General features: G+C 41.7%; 1 protein-coding gene across 1 annotated transcript; it reads left to right on the forward strand.

The window, feature by feature from the left end:
- The first annotated feature begins 350 nt into the window (after positions 1 to 350).
- LOC128841231 (histone-lysine N-methyltransferase SETMAR) lies at positions 351 to 11,147 on the forward strand. Its single transcript, XM_054036088.1, has 2 exons — positions 351 to 2,293; positions 7,373 to 11,147. The coding sequence occupies exons 1-2, from the start codon at positions 2,099 to 2,101 to the stop codon at positions 8,189 to 8,191; spliced, it is 1,014 nt and encodes a 337-aa protein (XP_053892063.1). The 5' UTR covers positions 351 to 2,098; the 3' UTR covers positions 8,192 to 11,147.
- Positions 11,148 to 15,646: the final 4,499 nt, after the last annotated feature.

Here is a 15,646-nt window from a genome sequence, read left to right on the forward strand (position 1 = left end):
GTAATCCTCCTGTAGTTGGCTAAGCCAGTTTCAGGGCAGCTTTGCACTGGCAGAATCGTGTCAAGCTTCCCAGACAAGGAGAGAGCCTGGTTCCACCTCCTGTTCATACCTTCCTTCATAAAGAAACCTTACTTTGGTAAGCCTAGGGAGAAGAATTGGCCCTTACTTTGTACTCTTGAATTTAATTTTTTAAAATATGCTAGTTTCTTCTGTAAATGTTATTGTCAAGAGTTATCACATTATGACAACTACAGTTTCCAGTTTGATCTCATATCTCTCACGTAAAACCACAGAGAGCAAAGAACATCCAACCACAGAAGTGATATTTTAAAAACATATATTAGCTCAGTTCAAATACAGAAGTAAGAAAAGTTAATTTAAAATGTTTGTATGGGGAGACAAGAACACTAATTAAACATCCAGAACTCATTCACAAATCTGTACCTTCAAAATAAGCAAGAGAGATTTAATTTCATAGTGAAAGTTTTAAAGTATTCAGCAGTTCCAAATGACATTTCAATAAGAAAGTTTAAAAAGATTCAGTAGTAAAAGATTTTGTTTAATGTCAGGTAAATATGATTGAATTAAAAATAGCCAATGGTTGTAACTTATATGGAGAAAATAACCCAGCCAAATGTGATGTATGTTTTTTTTTAAAAGTGCGCCGCATGCTCTTTTTACAGAAAAATCTCTTTTCTCAGAAGTGAGAGCTCACCATTTTATTTATGCAAGAGCATTCTTTTAATCTTACCTACTGCTTCCTACAGTTTTTATGAACATGCAATTAAAAAATTAAAATTAAAAAAAAAATCTGTGAAAAATAGTGGTAGAAAAAAATCATTTCCCAACTAGCTCTAGGAAAACCCATCTAATAGTCTGTGGCATTTCCAACAGATTCTACTTTATAAAACCAAAGAAGTAATAAGCAGTAGTGCCTATACAAGGTAGTGCCTTGTTGGATCTTTGGACTCAGCCCTGCAGTTGAAGCATCTGCAGGTGCAGTCATCGCCCATGTGGAGGGAGTTGCAAGAGTAAGGCTTGCTTTTATCTGCACAACTAGGTGCAACAGGATAGCAACAATGTCAAGGTGCAGCAGTACAGGACAGCAGCCTTCTCAAAGTGCTCCAACCTTGACCTGAGTGCGTGGAGGGATAATTCTGGTTCCATGGCCAGTCACAGCTCCTCTGCCCAGTGTGCTAATGAGAGGGCCATCTATAGCAATTTGCCCTCAGAGATCAAATGGCGCATCACCCTGTCCCAGTGCTTAGGTCCCCATGACATGGCACAATCGGACGCTGTGTGGCTGTAACAGTACGTGGCCTCTCTCAGCTGGATTCCTTGAAATGCTTTACAAATACAGTCATTTCACAAAGCCTCACAGGGCCTACGAGAGAAAGGGGACATAACAAAAATAATAGTACTACGTCGGGGTGCAACAGCACCCTGTCAGATTGTGCTGGGGCAACACACACAATGTCATCGCCTGTGTGTGAGAGAGTCTGTGTCTGTCTGACACGCATAATTAGGGTGACCAGATGTCCCGATTTTATAGGGACAGTCCCGATTTTTGGGTCTTTTTCTTATATAGGCTCATATTACCCCCCACCCCTGTCCCGATTTTTCACATTTGCTGTCTGGTCACCCTACGCACAATGTCACTGTGTGTGAGTCTGTGTCTGTCTGACTCGCACAATGTCATTGTGTGAGAGCGAAAGCTTATGCCCAAATAAATCTGTTAGTCTTTAAGGTGCCACCAGACTCCTTGTGGTTTTTGTAGATACAGACTAACACGGCTACCCCCTGATACTTGACATTGTGTGAGAGAGAGTGTGTCTGACTGACACACACAATGTCACTGTGTGGGTGAGTCTCTGTCACACACACAGTGTCTGAGAGAATGCCTGTGTCTCACACACAATACCATCATATGTGTGTAGGTGTCTGTGTCTCACACGCACACAAAAAACTCTTCCTGTGTGGGTCAGATGGAAAGTCCCTCTCCCACGGTCTAGCTCCCCACCTGTGGTCCCTTTAAGAGAACGCACACTTCCGGGTTTCCGCCTGTGATGTCATTCATCTCGTCCAATCACACAAGGACATGTCGCTTGGGAGCCAATCCGAGTGGAGGGCAGTGGGGTTTGTTGCCATGGCGACAGTAGCCGGGCCTAGGCCCCGGCTGGCGGAGGGAAGCATGGCGGTGACGCCCCGCGCGCGGGAGCGGGACCTGAGCCGGGGGCTGGAGAGCCTCCCCGTGTCGGTGGGGCCGCCGTCCGAGGAACCCCCGGCCTTCCAGGTAGGCGGCGGCTGCGGCCCGGCACAGAGCAGGAGCAGCTGCCGCGCCTGAGAGACCGAGGAGCGTCGGCCTGGGACGCGCGGGTCCAGAGCATCCCCCTGGGAGCCGAGCGCGCCTGAAGCGCCGCTGCCGATTCAGAGGCGGCCCGGCTCGCTGGTGCCTGTGGCCGAGCTCTGGCCCTGCAGGCTCGCTGGGCGGGGAGCCACGAGCCCAGCCCTCTAGGTGCAGGGGTAGGATCCGCGGCTGGGATGAGCAGGGCCCTGCTGGTCTCGCCCCACGCTGTCAAGTCTGAATGCCCAGGAGCGAGCTCGGGGCTCGCCCGAATGTTTCACTGCGTGTTGCTAGAGTAGTTGGTGAGCACGCCTGGGCCGTGTGATCTGCGGTGTCTTGTTCCAGTCCCCTCCTGCAGTATATGCTGTATTGCATTAGAGGGCACTATGGTCTTCGCCAAGAGCCCTCTCCTTGCAGGAAAGTTCAGCTGGTACTAAAAACAAATAGCCAAACACGCACACACAAACTGCATCAGATTAAACAGATGCGTTCCCTGGCTGGGGTGAGGGAAATACACGTTTAACTTTGAAAGCAGGGTATAAAAAGGTGCTTGTACAAACAGGTGCCATTTCCGTGTTCCATAAATCTTTAATAGGTGCAAAGGAAGTTCTGATTGTTTGCAGGGCCTGCTCCAGCATTTCTGCTGCCCCAAGCAAAAACAAAAAAAAAGCCACGATTGGTGGCGGCAATTGGGAAAAAAAAAAAAAAAGCCGCTATCGGTGGCAGCAGTTCAGCGACAGGTCCTTTGCTCCTACAGGGCGTATAGGACCTGCCGCCCCTCTCCCTTGGCCGCCCTAAGCACCTGTTTGTTAAGCTGGTGCCTGGAGCCGGCCCTGATTGTTTGCCTCAATCCTGAAACTTTATACCCAGTTTCCCGTTGGCATCCTCAGGCGGGATGTGGTTATTATTAGTAGGGAACTGTGTGCATGTAGTTGTAGGATAGGGGGCCCTGAACCGGTAAACATTCTAATGTGTCCCTTCTGAAACAAATCAGGGCTTAGAAAATCCTCACTTATATCTAGAGATACAGGGTGGGTGAATGATATCATTTATTGGACAACTTCAAGAAGTTGCCCAGTAAAAGATATTACCCACGCACCTTGTGTTTGTAATATCCTGAGACCAGCCAGGCTCCAACATCTTATATCTAGGAATAGAATGGTTTGATTTCCAGTAACTTGGAAAAATAAAACCCTGCCAACATGGTTGGCTCTTCCACTTCTGTTCAAAAAAGATTTTTAAAAAGATTTTAAAATAGGTAGAATGGAGCTGAGTACATGTATTTTAAAATATTCTCTATTTGGATGCCCTGCTCATGTGTTTTTACCTATTTACATTATTTTGCTTTCCAGCAGCCACTTGGCCATTTAAAAAAAAAAAAAAAAGGCATGAGAGAGCATGATTTACAGCCTGTACCTGGAAGACTCAGTAAATAAGCAAATAGTTGAAACAAACATTACTTTTAAAAAAGTGACATTAGTATATCTTTTTTCTGCTATCTCTTTATAGATTAATGGGGAATCAAAGCACTAATTTTAGCTGGTCTCAGGTTAAAAATTACATTTTGCACAATTTTTTTAAAGGAAACATCCCACATCTTAATGGAAAAGCTCTTCTCTCTAAAACGTTTTCAATTGTACTACCTCCTTTTTCCTTGCTGACTGTTTTTACAGATTTTAATCTTAAAGCCATATCTCACCTGCTGGTCTCCAGAAATAAAATATATTGCCATAGGTTAATTTATAGCCCAACTATTAAAACACGTGCATTGCTAGCAGGGATTATAGCTTTTCTTCAGTAAAACAGAATCAAAGAAAGAATTTGACAGGCACTTTAGAGTGCCATACTGTGTGAGGTGGTTAAGACAATAAAATATATGAAAGTTTTGAAACATTAACAGTCACTTTTCATCCTAAGGATGAACTGATCCAACTCCTAATGTATCCAATCTCTTTTCTAAACTATTTATAGAGACTTAAAAACAAATTCCCCAGAGGTGTATGGCTAGTTAGGTTTTGATTAAGTGGTGGATTCATTGGATTTAAGAACCTGTAATCCCCTAATGAAAATGGAGCCATGTATTGGACTAAACATTAACATTCATGTTAAATGATGTGGGCTTGTGAAATTTTAGGGAAATAGAGAAACTTCTAGTTAGTGTATAAGGGAATATCACAGATAAGTGAATGTTAGAAAGATTCAGACTTGATCTGATTTAAATACAGGAGGCTGAGCAAGCTGCTAATTGAGGAAAAATAAACCTCTGAATGAACTGGTATGTTCCTGAGCACCCAGAATTTAACATAAGAGGCCACGGTAATGTTTTAATCACAGTATGTACTTCAGGTTTCTGGATAATATGCTCCCCTCCCCTCCTTCAAATGGAACATTGTAAAGAAAACAAACATGCCTCTGGAGTATCTTGTTATAAATATCTATAGTTTGACTCCAAAATTTAGCAAAGTTTTGACCACCTTCCTTCATCATATGAATATTCACTCTGATGTGAACCTGGGCCTGCCAGGGGCATTTGCGTAATTTTGAAAGCGTGAATTCCAGCTTCGTGTTGTCTGAAGTAAACCAAATCCCTTCCTTCACTAGTAACCAGATTGAAATGCAATCACCAACTCATTTTTGTTCTCTGCAAATGCATCACTATACAGTTCCGAACACTTAGATACCTGCCTCTGCCACAGACTTTCCTCTTGTGACAATTAAATCACTAGGACCAGGTCTCAATGTAACAAGATACACCTCTACCCCGATATAACGCTGTCCTCGGGAGCCAAAAAATCTTACCGTGTTATAGGTGAAACCGCGTTATATTGAACTTGCTTTGATCTGCCGGAGTGCGCAGCTCCGCTCCCCCGGTGTGCTGCTTTACCGCATTATATCCGAATTCATGTTATATCGGGTTGCGTTGTATCGGGTTAGAGGTGTATCTACCATCTCAAAATGTAAAGCTTTTTGGATGATGAATATTAAAAATAAAAATGATGGCTAGAAATTATTTTCAAAGTCAAACACAGTTCTCACAGGAGAGCTTTTGAATTGGCCTAAGAGGTATTTGTTTGATAAAATAGTAATGCTGTTTAAATAATTTACTCAATCTCACAATGATTTATATGTGTAGATTAACTAGGAAATTAACATCACCATCTGCTTGTCTTTCTGTCTATTATGTAAATAAATAGTAGCATATTGCATGCCTTTTCTATTTTAAAGGATTCTTTTGTTGCTCAAAATAATTAACTCATGTCTGGTCACTCTAGATATAATTAGATGCATTAGTTTTGTGGGGGCTGGTGAGAATTCATCTCTAGTTTATCCAGTGGGCTGTTTTTAGGAATTAAATAATTAATGTAGCACTCTGCATATTCTCCTTAAATCCAGGTGGACTAGGATTTGCATTTTAAAAATTGGTTTCAAAAGCATTCATCTACATAATTAGCAAATAAGAATTAGAATGAAAAAATATAAAGCTGTTTTTAATTGCCCACCCCCGCCTCTCCTAGCTAATTCACCTAGACGCCCATCTTCAAGTTTTGTTTAAAAAGTAATTGTTTCCAGATTTTGGCATATATCCAGGAAGAGATTTTTCTGGATCCATTTCGAAGTCTACATCACAATTGTCTCCCTGTGGGCAGTCTTATCTGAAAGGTAGGGCCCTACCAAATTCCTGGCCATGAAAAATGCGTCACGGACTGTGAAATCTGGTCTTTAGTGTGCTTTTCTATAGAGATTTCACAGGGGAGACCAGCATTTCTCCAATTGGGGATCCTTACCCAAAAGGGAATTGCAGGGGGGTCACAAGGTTATTTTAGGGGGGTCGCAGTACTGCTACCCTTACTTCTGAGCTGCCTTCAGAGATGGGTGGCTGGAGAGTGGCGGCTGCTGACTGAGAGCCCACTTCTGCAGGCAGCAGTGCAGAAGTAAGGGTGGCAATACTATACCATGCCATCCTTACTTCTGTGCTGCTGCTGGCAGTGGCTTTGCCTTCAGAGCTGGGCTTCTGGCCAGCAGCCGCCGCTCTCCAGCTGCTCTGAAGGCAGAGCCTCCACCAGCAGCCATGTAGAAATAAGGGCAGCAGTACCGTGACCCCCTCTACAACTCCTTTATGGGTCAGGACCCCTACAATTATAACACCATGAAATTTCCAGTTTAAATAGCTGAAATCATGAAATTTACAATTTTAAAAATCCTGTGACGGTGAAATTGACCAGTGTGGACCATGAATTTGGTAGGGCCCTATTGATAGGCCAAGAAATGAAAGATGATGGAGACTGAACTGCCTTCTTATTCTGAGAGGACTGGGTTCTCTTGGGCCAGGGTTGAGATACAGTGGTGGGGCAGTGTAAGGGAAGCCAGCGTTGTCACTGCATCTGTTCCATGATCAAGGACTTACTGCTCCAGCACTGTTAATTACTTCTTTCATGTCATGTTCACTTTTTTAAAAAGACACATAAAAATACAGTAACCGGTAATGCTATTGTTAGGAATTGCACAGATGCAGCTGAGTACTGAAACTAAACTAAAACACATTTCTGCTTTCACAACAGACCCATCATCACAATCAGCATAGATTAAAACAGCTTTTGGTTTCTAACTTTAAATGGCAAAACTTTGAAACAGTTCGCTTCTGTAAAGACAAAATATGAAAAGATTCTAGGAGCTATTAATTTGCATACCAGATGCTTGAAGAACAGTGATCATTTGAAAGGCAGTTATCCCTATTAGGCACCTGGGAGATGTTAAACAAAAAAATAAGGTGTATTAATTTTTCTCCCCTGTCTTTACAGGACACAGATCTCAAGAATGCAATATTGTAGTGACCTGATTAGTATGTGCTTTTTGGGGGGCCAGGTTTTCAAAAGTGTCCACTATCCATTAGTCTCACTGGAAGCTCCTGGAGGTCGAGTTCTTTTGAAAATCTGTCCCCTTTATTTTAAATGAGGACAGTTGTGCTTGTCTCTGTGAAGGGGAGTATAGTTATCAAAATGATTTTAATTTGTGATCATCTCTTTGCAGTATAGCCCAGAGCACGTGGCAGGAGCAGGAGAAGACACTGACCCTTCTGAAATCACTTTTCCAGGATGTAATTGTGTTACTGCTTCCTGCGTGGCCAACACTTGTTCGTGTCTTCGCCATGGTGAAAACTATAACAGTTCATGCATCAAATACATAGGAAGTGAAGTGGACTATACTAGGCCTATTTTTGAATGCAATGCCATGTGCTGTTGTGGTGAGTTCTGTCAAAACAGGGTTATTCAGAGGGGTTTACAATTCAGACTTGAGGTGTTCAAGACTGTTAAGAAGGGGTGGGGTCTCCGCACACTGGAGTTCATACCTAAAGGAAGATTTGTGTGTGAATATGCTGGTGAAGTTCTATGCTTCCGTGAGGCATGTAGAAGAATACAGGCACAGACACCAGAGGATTCAAACTATATTATAGCTGTGAGGGAACACTTGTATGATGGACAGATCATAGAGACATTTGTTGATCCTATGAATACAGGAAACGTAGGCAGGTTCCTGAACCATTCTTGTGAGCCAAATTTATTTATGGTTCCTGTCCGAATTGACTCACTGGTGCCCAAACTGGCACTTTTTGCTGCTGCTGCTATCTCTGCTGGAGAAGAACTTTCATATGATTATTCTGGAAGATTTCTTAATGTACCGCTAATCAAAAGAGAGCAGGAAATGTTGGAGGAAGATGATGTAATGAAAAAACCCTGTTACTGTGGTGCTAAATCATGTGTTGGGTTTTTACCGTATGATAGCTCTCTGTGCTATACACCAGGCAAACAAACTTTTGGCAAAGTTTCTCAAGGAAACAGCTGTGCATAGGGATTCAAAAAGATTGACATCAGTGAATATAGCATCTATTGTCAGATGTGCCTAGACAAAAATTGAATGAGATTCCTTTGCCCGGCCACCCAAAAAAATAACCATAGGTCCCCCATCCCACATATACACACACCAACAGCTACAGCAAGGATAGAAATATAATGGCATGATGTGGGAGGGGGAAATGGGAAATGCCATTCCACTTAGCTTCAAGTGAAAAGTTAAATGACTAATTAGGACTACAGGCAAAGTGTAGGAAGTAATTGTTATGTACACTATAATCTTACACAGTTAGAGGCATTTGGCCTTCATCTGTACATTTCACAGTACACTCAGGACACTGAACCCATAACCTTACATCTCAGTAAGGGTTAATACTTAACACATAGGTGAAGGAGAAGTCAAAGCAGAGGCACTGATGGTGCAAAATAAACAGAAGCTAAGGCAGGTGTAAAGTGCTGCAGATGAGTATGTTAGATAGTATATTCAAAAGGGGAAAATGCTGTTTTCAGGAGAGGAGATTGCAATCTGCCTTATTGCTCTGACTGTTAGAGCCAGCCTTGGACAAAAGCCAAGACAGAGTTCCTGACAATATCCTCAAATAACATGCTGAACAATCTCCTGTACTCTCACCTTGATTCCAGGTGGATGATACAAGAGATAGCTAAACGGGTGACCTACTGCCACAGCTAACCTTTTCCTGTTAAAACAAGAAAGCTTAGGATAACTTGCCACAGCTCAAAGATTTTGATAAGGCCTGTTTCAGTGAACAGTGAGGTATATAGAAACAGATTGAATTAGAATGGTAGGTGCAGAAAAGTGGGAATTTGGGGAGATGAGTTAGATAAGGGAAAAAATCACTTGAGAATTAAAGCTTGAGAAAAAAATCAAGATGACAGGTGCAAATTAACAGTGGCATTTACAAAGGTGGCACCCGTTTTTGTTTTTTTAAACTGTGTGCATTAATAGCTCCTGCAAACTAAAACTATTTAAAACATGAATTCCTTGCCTGTTCTGGAGCCTGTTTGAAAATTAGGCCTCGCTTATAGCTATAGCTGAGCCCCTCCTATTTCATGACCAACTTTTACAGAAAAATATTAAGTAAAATGCATTCCCTCCTCCCCATCTTTTGCCAGCTCTTCCTACTTACCCCTCTTGACTGTAACTGGGTAGGGAGCTAATTCTGTTCCATGAACACTTGACGTTGCATTTTCTCCTCTGTTCCCTGAAATGGACTCTGTACCCCAGGCCTTCTCTGTGATCATTCTAATTTTTTTTCTGAACTGGCTCCATCTCAAGGCATAGGCTTAGTTAGCCACAAGAGGGCACCAATTTAGATGTATAGTCATCCCTTCGAAATAGCATGCATCACCTCAATGATGCTTCCAACTGATGTTGGCAAAATAACTGAAGGAGTGGGCAGAAAATCCAAATTCCATTCTGCGGAGTAGCACAATACACTACCTGTGTGTCTGGCAAAACAGACGGAAGTGGTAGATGCTAATATACAACACCTTTACGAACAAGCATCTGTTTCTGCACTGTTCAACAGATGGGAGAGAGAAGAGGGGGATTTGTTTTGTTTAATATTAGTCCTTTCATGCATAGTCAGATGTTTTATTGTTAGCCTCTTTTTTTCCTCTCAAACCAAATTGGTTTCTGCCTCTGGTTATAAGGAACAGGGAAGCAGAGTTTTGCCATTGCAGATAGGAGGGATAGTGGTGCTTAGAAGATACATAAAGTAATGGCTACACTTTCCAACTAAAAACTACAAAATGTTTAACAGTACGAGTTAAGAAAGTTGCTAGTTTTAGGCCAGTTGTTGTGGACAAGTGACTGTCACAAAAAAAAATCCACTAGTGCTATTACTGATTTTCATCAGTCCATAACCATTTGATGGTGTCAGAGTACCTCCTCTCTTTCTCCCTTAGAAATGATTGCTTCTGCTAGCGGTGTATGGTGGAGGTCTACGTAAGAGAAACTTCCTATTTGTTGCTGTCCTGAATAAGTAAAGGGCTGAAAAGGTGGCAACCAACTCACCTATCCCAGGAGATGAAATGCACAATCACTTAGCACTTCCATTTTGGGGGGCGCGGGGGCAGAAGGAATCTTATTGTAAGTAAGCGGGATATTCCAATTGAATTTCTGTCACACCTAGTTCTTTAATTTTGAGATTAACATTTTTATGCATGAGGCATCTGCACAAAAGAACCACTCTCGCCCCATCCTAAAATTGATCTTAACTGGACATTCCAGATGGAAGGGTTGAAAATGTAGAACATGGAAGATGTTTTAGAGCCCAGGAAAAGACCATACTTTGTTCCTTTTTGGCAGTTAGGCCCCAATCGGGGTAGAGTTACTCACATACCCTAGTTTAGAAAGGGAAAAGGGTCTCTCACTCCTTTCCTGTAATTCCATACAGTCTTTGGTTGTAGCATGCTTTAAGTCCAGTCTGTTTCAGTCGGGCTAGTTTAAAGATTTAGTGTTCCTCTACTATCTTCTACCCCCAGTTTCCAGTGTTTCCCCCCTAAGATCATACCACTGGGAAACAGACACTACCTTTGCAGTAAAATTTGAAAGGCAAGTAGATTCATCTATGCATTGCTTAGTTCTGACTGCTGGACTAGCTTATTTTTAATGTTTTGTCATGCTGTTGGGTGGTGAGGTGGTACAACATAGATTAATCAATTAAAGTCGGTTTCTGAGACCAGGATGGATGGGTCAGTTGCTAGTGGATCAAATTTAATTATAATTAAAAAAAAAAAAATCTAAACCTGCATTTTACAACACAGAAAGATCCATTCAGTCCATAAAAATTATTTCAATGTATGCTTTCTGTAATACAATATGTACTCTGTGGCTCACTTACTGTCTTGTTCAACTTACTGAGTAACTCATGTTATCGTAATTCACTGTACACTGTGTTTATTAAATATCACAAAGTGTTCAAAACGTATATGTCTGTCCACTAACTTTGTAAACAAATCTGCTTTATTCAGGTACTTTGGAGTACTTGCTGGTAAAGTATTGCAATGGTGGAGCACCTTCAGCAAAGTGGCTACTGTTTTTCTGCAGTGACTCAGAAGCAATATTGCACATTCACATTTTGATTTTCAGCAGTAAGAGGATGGCGTGAATGGTTCCACACCATGCAAACATTTCACAGTAGGATAAGGAATACAATTCTATGAAACTAGTTTCAGTTCCACATGCTGCTACTTTTCTAACTGGAAAAGATGGTCAGTGACAACACCCTTCACAATCTGTTCCTGTAAGTCCTGGACATTTGAGAAACAACCAGTGAGGGGGCCACTTATGCCAAACACTTAAGGAAAGAACACTAAGAGTAGATGTTATTAAAAGGTAGTTCTGTGTCTGTTTAATTTTTTGTTTTTATGTCCCATGCTGCTGAGTGAGACACTATTGTACTTTTAAGTTTGTAAGAAGTATGTATTTCCACTCATACTATTTGTCCTGTTGGAGCAGTCAGCACCTAAACAGTTAATTTAAATACACATTCTAATTTGCTACCCTTGTTTTTCTGAAGGGTGTTGGCCAAATAGCACCTCCAGTGACAAAATGCACCTTCACTGTTTTCCAGCTGTTAGTTTGCAAAAGGAGTATCTCATCCACCCATCTTGGAAAGGGAAGAGCTTTGGTTTTGCTCACTGTTATTGAGGTGCCAGTCTTTCCCTAGTTTCCCATTTTGACAACCCACACCCTCCCTAAAGCCCAAATCAAGCCACCTACAATTTCACTTTTGTCAAAGAAAGACAATTAGATCTTGTGCTAGGATCACATTTTTATGCAAAGTTTGGAGTAATGCACAGAAGCCATCCAAGACGAGATAGGATTAAAAAAAATCGAATGCCTAAGGCCAAAGGATCCTATTGGTATTACATTGTTTCAACTTTTTAAACAATATTAAAAATAAAGTCCCCAAATCATAAGTTTTATCAGTGTAGCTGTAAGTGACATGAATGTATCTTCTATCCTAACGAGGAGTTGAATGAACGTATTTTTGCATTTCTAAAGTGCCTTTCAGCCAAGGATACCCAAGCGTAAGGCTTCAAGTGTTGCCAGAGAGCACCCTATTGCCAGAAGTCAGGCCCCAAACAAAAGAAACACTGCACAAATGAGAAACAATGTGATCATTTTTTCCCATTCAGTAGCCACAACTGGCTCTCTTGGCTAGCTGCATCCAAGACAATGAAACAAAACGTACAAGGGTGTTGCTATAGTTCCCAGACAGTTGGCATGTGTTTATTGTGTGTGTGGCAAGGGCTGTTTTTGCTTTTGCACATTGCTGTCTTACTTGGCAGGCCAAATTTGGGAAAACCATGTGCCACAACGGAAAGACTAAGGAGCTGTCTAATCTTATCATAACAGTGCAACCACTGCCTGTTTCAGAGCACTAGTTCAGTAAATGTGATATAGCAGACAGAGGAAGTGTCCTTTCATTTTATTTGTTACATGTCTCCATTGTTTTTCCTTATCAGCATTAGATCCCATTACTTTAGCTAATAATCCTTTTCTGGGAGGGGACCACTTCCCAATTTAAAAAAAAAAAGGCCATTGTAAGCATAGTAGAGCTTTTCTGTTTTGTAGGGAAGTGTGTGTACACAGTCAGCCAACAGTCTAGTAATATGAACTAATCCCTCTAGCTTATTTTCCATACAGTTGAGGATTGATGTATAAAGCTGCTGTTACAGAAGATATGTAGATTGCTCTCCTTGGTCAGATTGGCTTTCTGTAATGTTGGCTATCAGATATATTACTTGCTAAATAAGATGAAATTAACAGGGGCATGGATGCTTTAAAACAGAAGGCATTTTGTTTTGAGTTTTCCCCACCTTCAAGAAGAAAGATGTAGATAAGGCTTTGATGTAATTCATGAACATATTAAGCAGTAAACTAAATGCTCTGTGCATGCTCAACTAACCCTGGGTGTGTTTCCTCTCCACAATTTGACAGCCTATAGTCATAACATTTGTGCAGAGGTAGCTTGTAGTACATGTACTATCTGAGGACAGATACATTAACTTCCATAAACCAACAGTGATGCTTTATTTTTCTTATGATGAGGACTTTGTTTTGGAACTGAATCATTACTTGATGCTGATGAGGGGCCAAGGAAATTTGATTGCTCTTTGCTGGACTGTCTTCACACACATTTCACTGCTGGATTTTCACCTTAGTCTCACCCTATTCTATAAGCATATCTCCCAACTTTGGTTGGGGAGAATGACTTAAGTGGGTTTTACAGGTGATTAGAATTACAACTGAAGCTAGAGATAGATTGGAGATCATATCTAATGATTCACTTTTGTCATTTCTATAGGTATGTTAACCCTAAAAGCTCTGTTCTTAGATTTTGAGCTTATGGTTTTGCTCATGACTGGCACTCTGGTAACAGCGATTAATACCTTAATCTCTTAGTTGAATAAGGTTTGGATTTCTCTTAGGAAAAATCTACATCTCAGGAGAAATTCCACAGATTCTGTATCCTCATCTGTAATATGGTTTCATCTAAATATTAAAAAAAAAAAACACAGCACTTAATAAGACTTCAAGCTCTACTTTTTGGTGCAGAGAAGTCTTTCTTTTTCTCCTAAAATGGCATCCTGCCTATCACTTTTAGCTGGTATATTTGAACATCCAAATTAAAAGAAAGTCCAATCTACCTCCTCTTCCTCACTGTAAACAACTTCTATAATATTCTGAAAGCACTGTATTTTCATCCCTTAAGATTAGATGGGCTTTCAAGATCAATTGCACGGCTTCCAATTATTCTCTTGTTGTGAATATATTTGGCAAGGCTCCAAATACTTGGGAAAGTGTAAATTCAAAATGCATTACTGCCATCTTAAATCTGCATTATTGGCACTGAACCAGAGCACATGGCTGAGTCTTGTATCTACATGTAATTGTATTTTTTTTCCCCTCTTTTAGTCCTGGACAGTTGATCTTTGTTTCTGGTGAGAGTGACCCAGAGACTCGAGATATATGTACAGTAACTCCTCACTTAAAGTCATTCCGGTTAATGTTGTTTCATTGTTACGTTGCGGATCAATTAGCGAACATGCTTGTTTAAAGTTGCGCAATGCTCCCTTACAACATTGTTTGGCAGCCGCCTGCTTTGTCCACTGCTTGGAGAAAGAGCAGGCCGGTGGTGCTAGCTGGTGGGGGCTAGGAACCAGGGTGGACTGGCAGCCTCCCCGCCCCCCATCAGCTCCCTGCTCCTCTAAGTTCCCTGTGTGGCAGCCGCCGAGCAGACTATCAATTGCCAGCAAGTCAGTTGTCCCTCACCCCCGCCGCCGCCATGTGCTGCTCCTGCCCTCTGCCTTGGAGCTGCTCCCGGGAGCCTCCTGCTTGCTTGGAGGGGGAGGGAGGAAGAGGGGAGAAAGGAGGAGGGCTAATGTAGGGTGACTCCCTCCCCCCTGGTCCTGCCTACCCCATCTCCGTAGAGCGGTGGCAGGGGGAGGGGGAAGAGAGAGACACACAACAGGGCTCAGGATGGAGGGAGCCTGCTGCCAACAGCTGCAGTCTCAACTTGCTGATCTACTTAAAAAGGCAATGTACTTCGAGTGGGGTCATGGTACTTAAAGGGGCAATGCGCATGCACACGCACGCATACACACACACACACACACACACACACACACACGGTGTGTGGCTCTTGTCTACCATGCTGTCTCCCCTCCCTCCATTAGTGCTGCCTTGTAGAGTGTGAGGCTACATTAACAACCATGTGTTAACCCTTGAGGGCTCAGCCAAGTGCTAGTTCATCATTTAGCAGTAAGGCATTCCCTGGAAAATATTCCCACCCTCTAACTCCAGAACCTCACCCAAGCTTCACAATCATCATTGCTGTGTACAGTATTAAACTATTTATATATACACACATAGTATAATTTTAAACATATAGTCTCTTGTCTGGTGAAAAAAATTTCCCTGAAACCTAACTCCCCCATTTACATTAATTCTTATGGGGAAATTGGATTCGCTTGAAGTCGCATTTTTCAGGAACATAACTACAACGTGAAGCGAGGAGTTACTGTACTTTCAAAAGATTCAAAACTAAAGAATTTGCTAGACCACTATCAAAGTAGTACATTGGCATTTGGTCCCAATAACTTTTATGACAAGTAAGTGTTAAGTGACAAAAACATAGATCTTTGCTGTACCACAGCATTGCAGCTGCCTTCCTTGATTGAATAAAGGCTACTAGAATGCACTCTCTCTCTCTTTCTCTCTCTCTCGAAAAAGACTGAAAAAAGATTAAAGTGCATTCTCCCTCAACTGCATCTCTACTTAACGGCTACAGAGTTTTCAGTCTAATCCTATGAATTGCATGTAAGGTTTTCAAATAGTAAATATCCAATAAGTAAGATTTCTGAAGACTGTGTGTTATAAATCGTATCAATCTGTCCAAATAGAGCCTGTTCCTCCTAC

This window comes from Malaclemys terrapin, chromosome 7 (assembly GCF_027887155.1).
Source record: "Malaclemys terrapin pileata isolate rMalTer1 chromosome 7, rMalTer1.hap1, whole genome shotgun sequence".
Lineage (NCBI taxonomy): Eukaryota > Metazoa > Chordata > Testudines > Emydidae > Malaclemys > Malaclemys terrapin.

What these genes read in the sequence shown, in the direction of transcription:
- LOC128841231 (XM_054036088.1), top strand. Translation starts at nt 2,099, where the DNA reads ATGTCGCTTGGGAGCCAATCCGAGTGGAGGGCAGTGGGGTTTGTTGCC. An exon ending in AGGAACCCCCGGCCTTCCAG is followed by an intron (nt 2,294 to 7,372) that starts GTAGGCGGCGGC and finishes ATCTCTTTGCAG; the next exon opens with TATAGCCCAGAGCACGTGGC.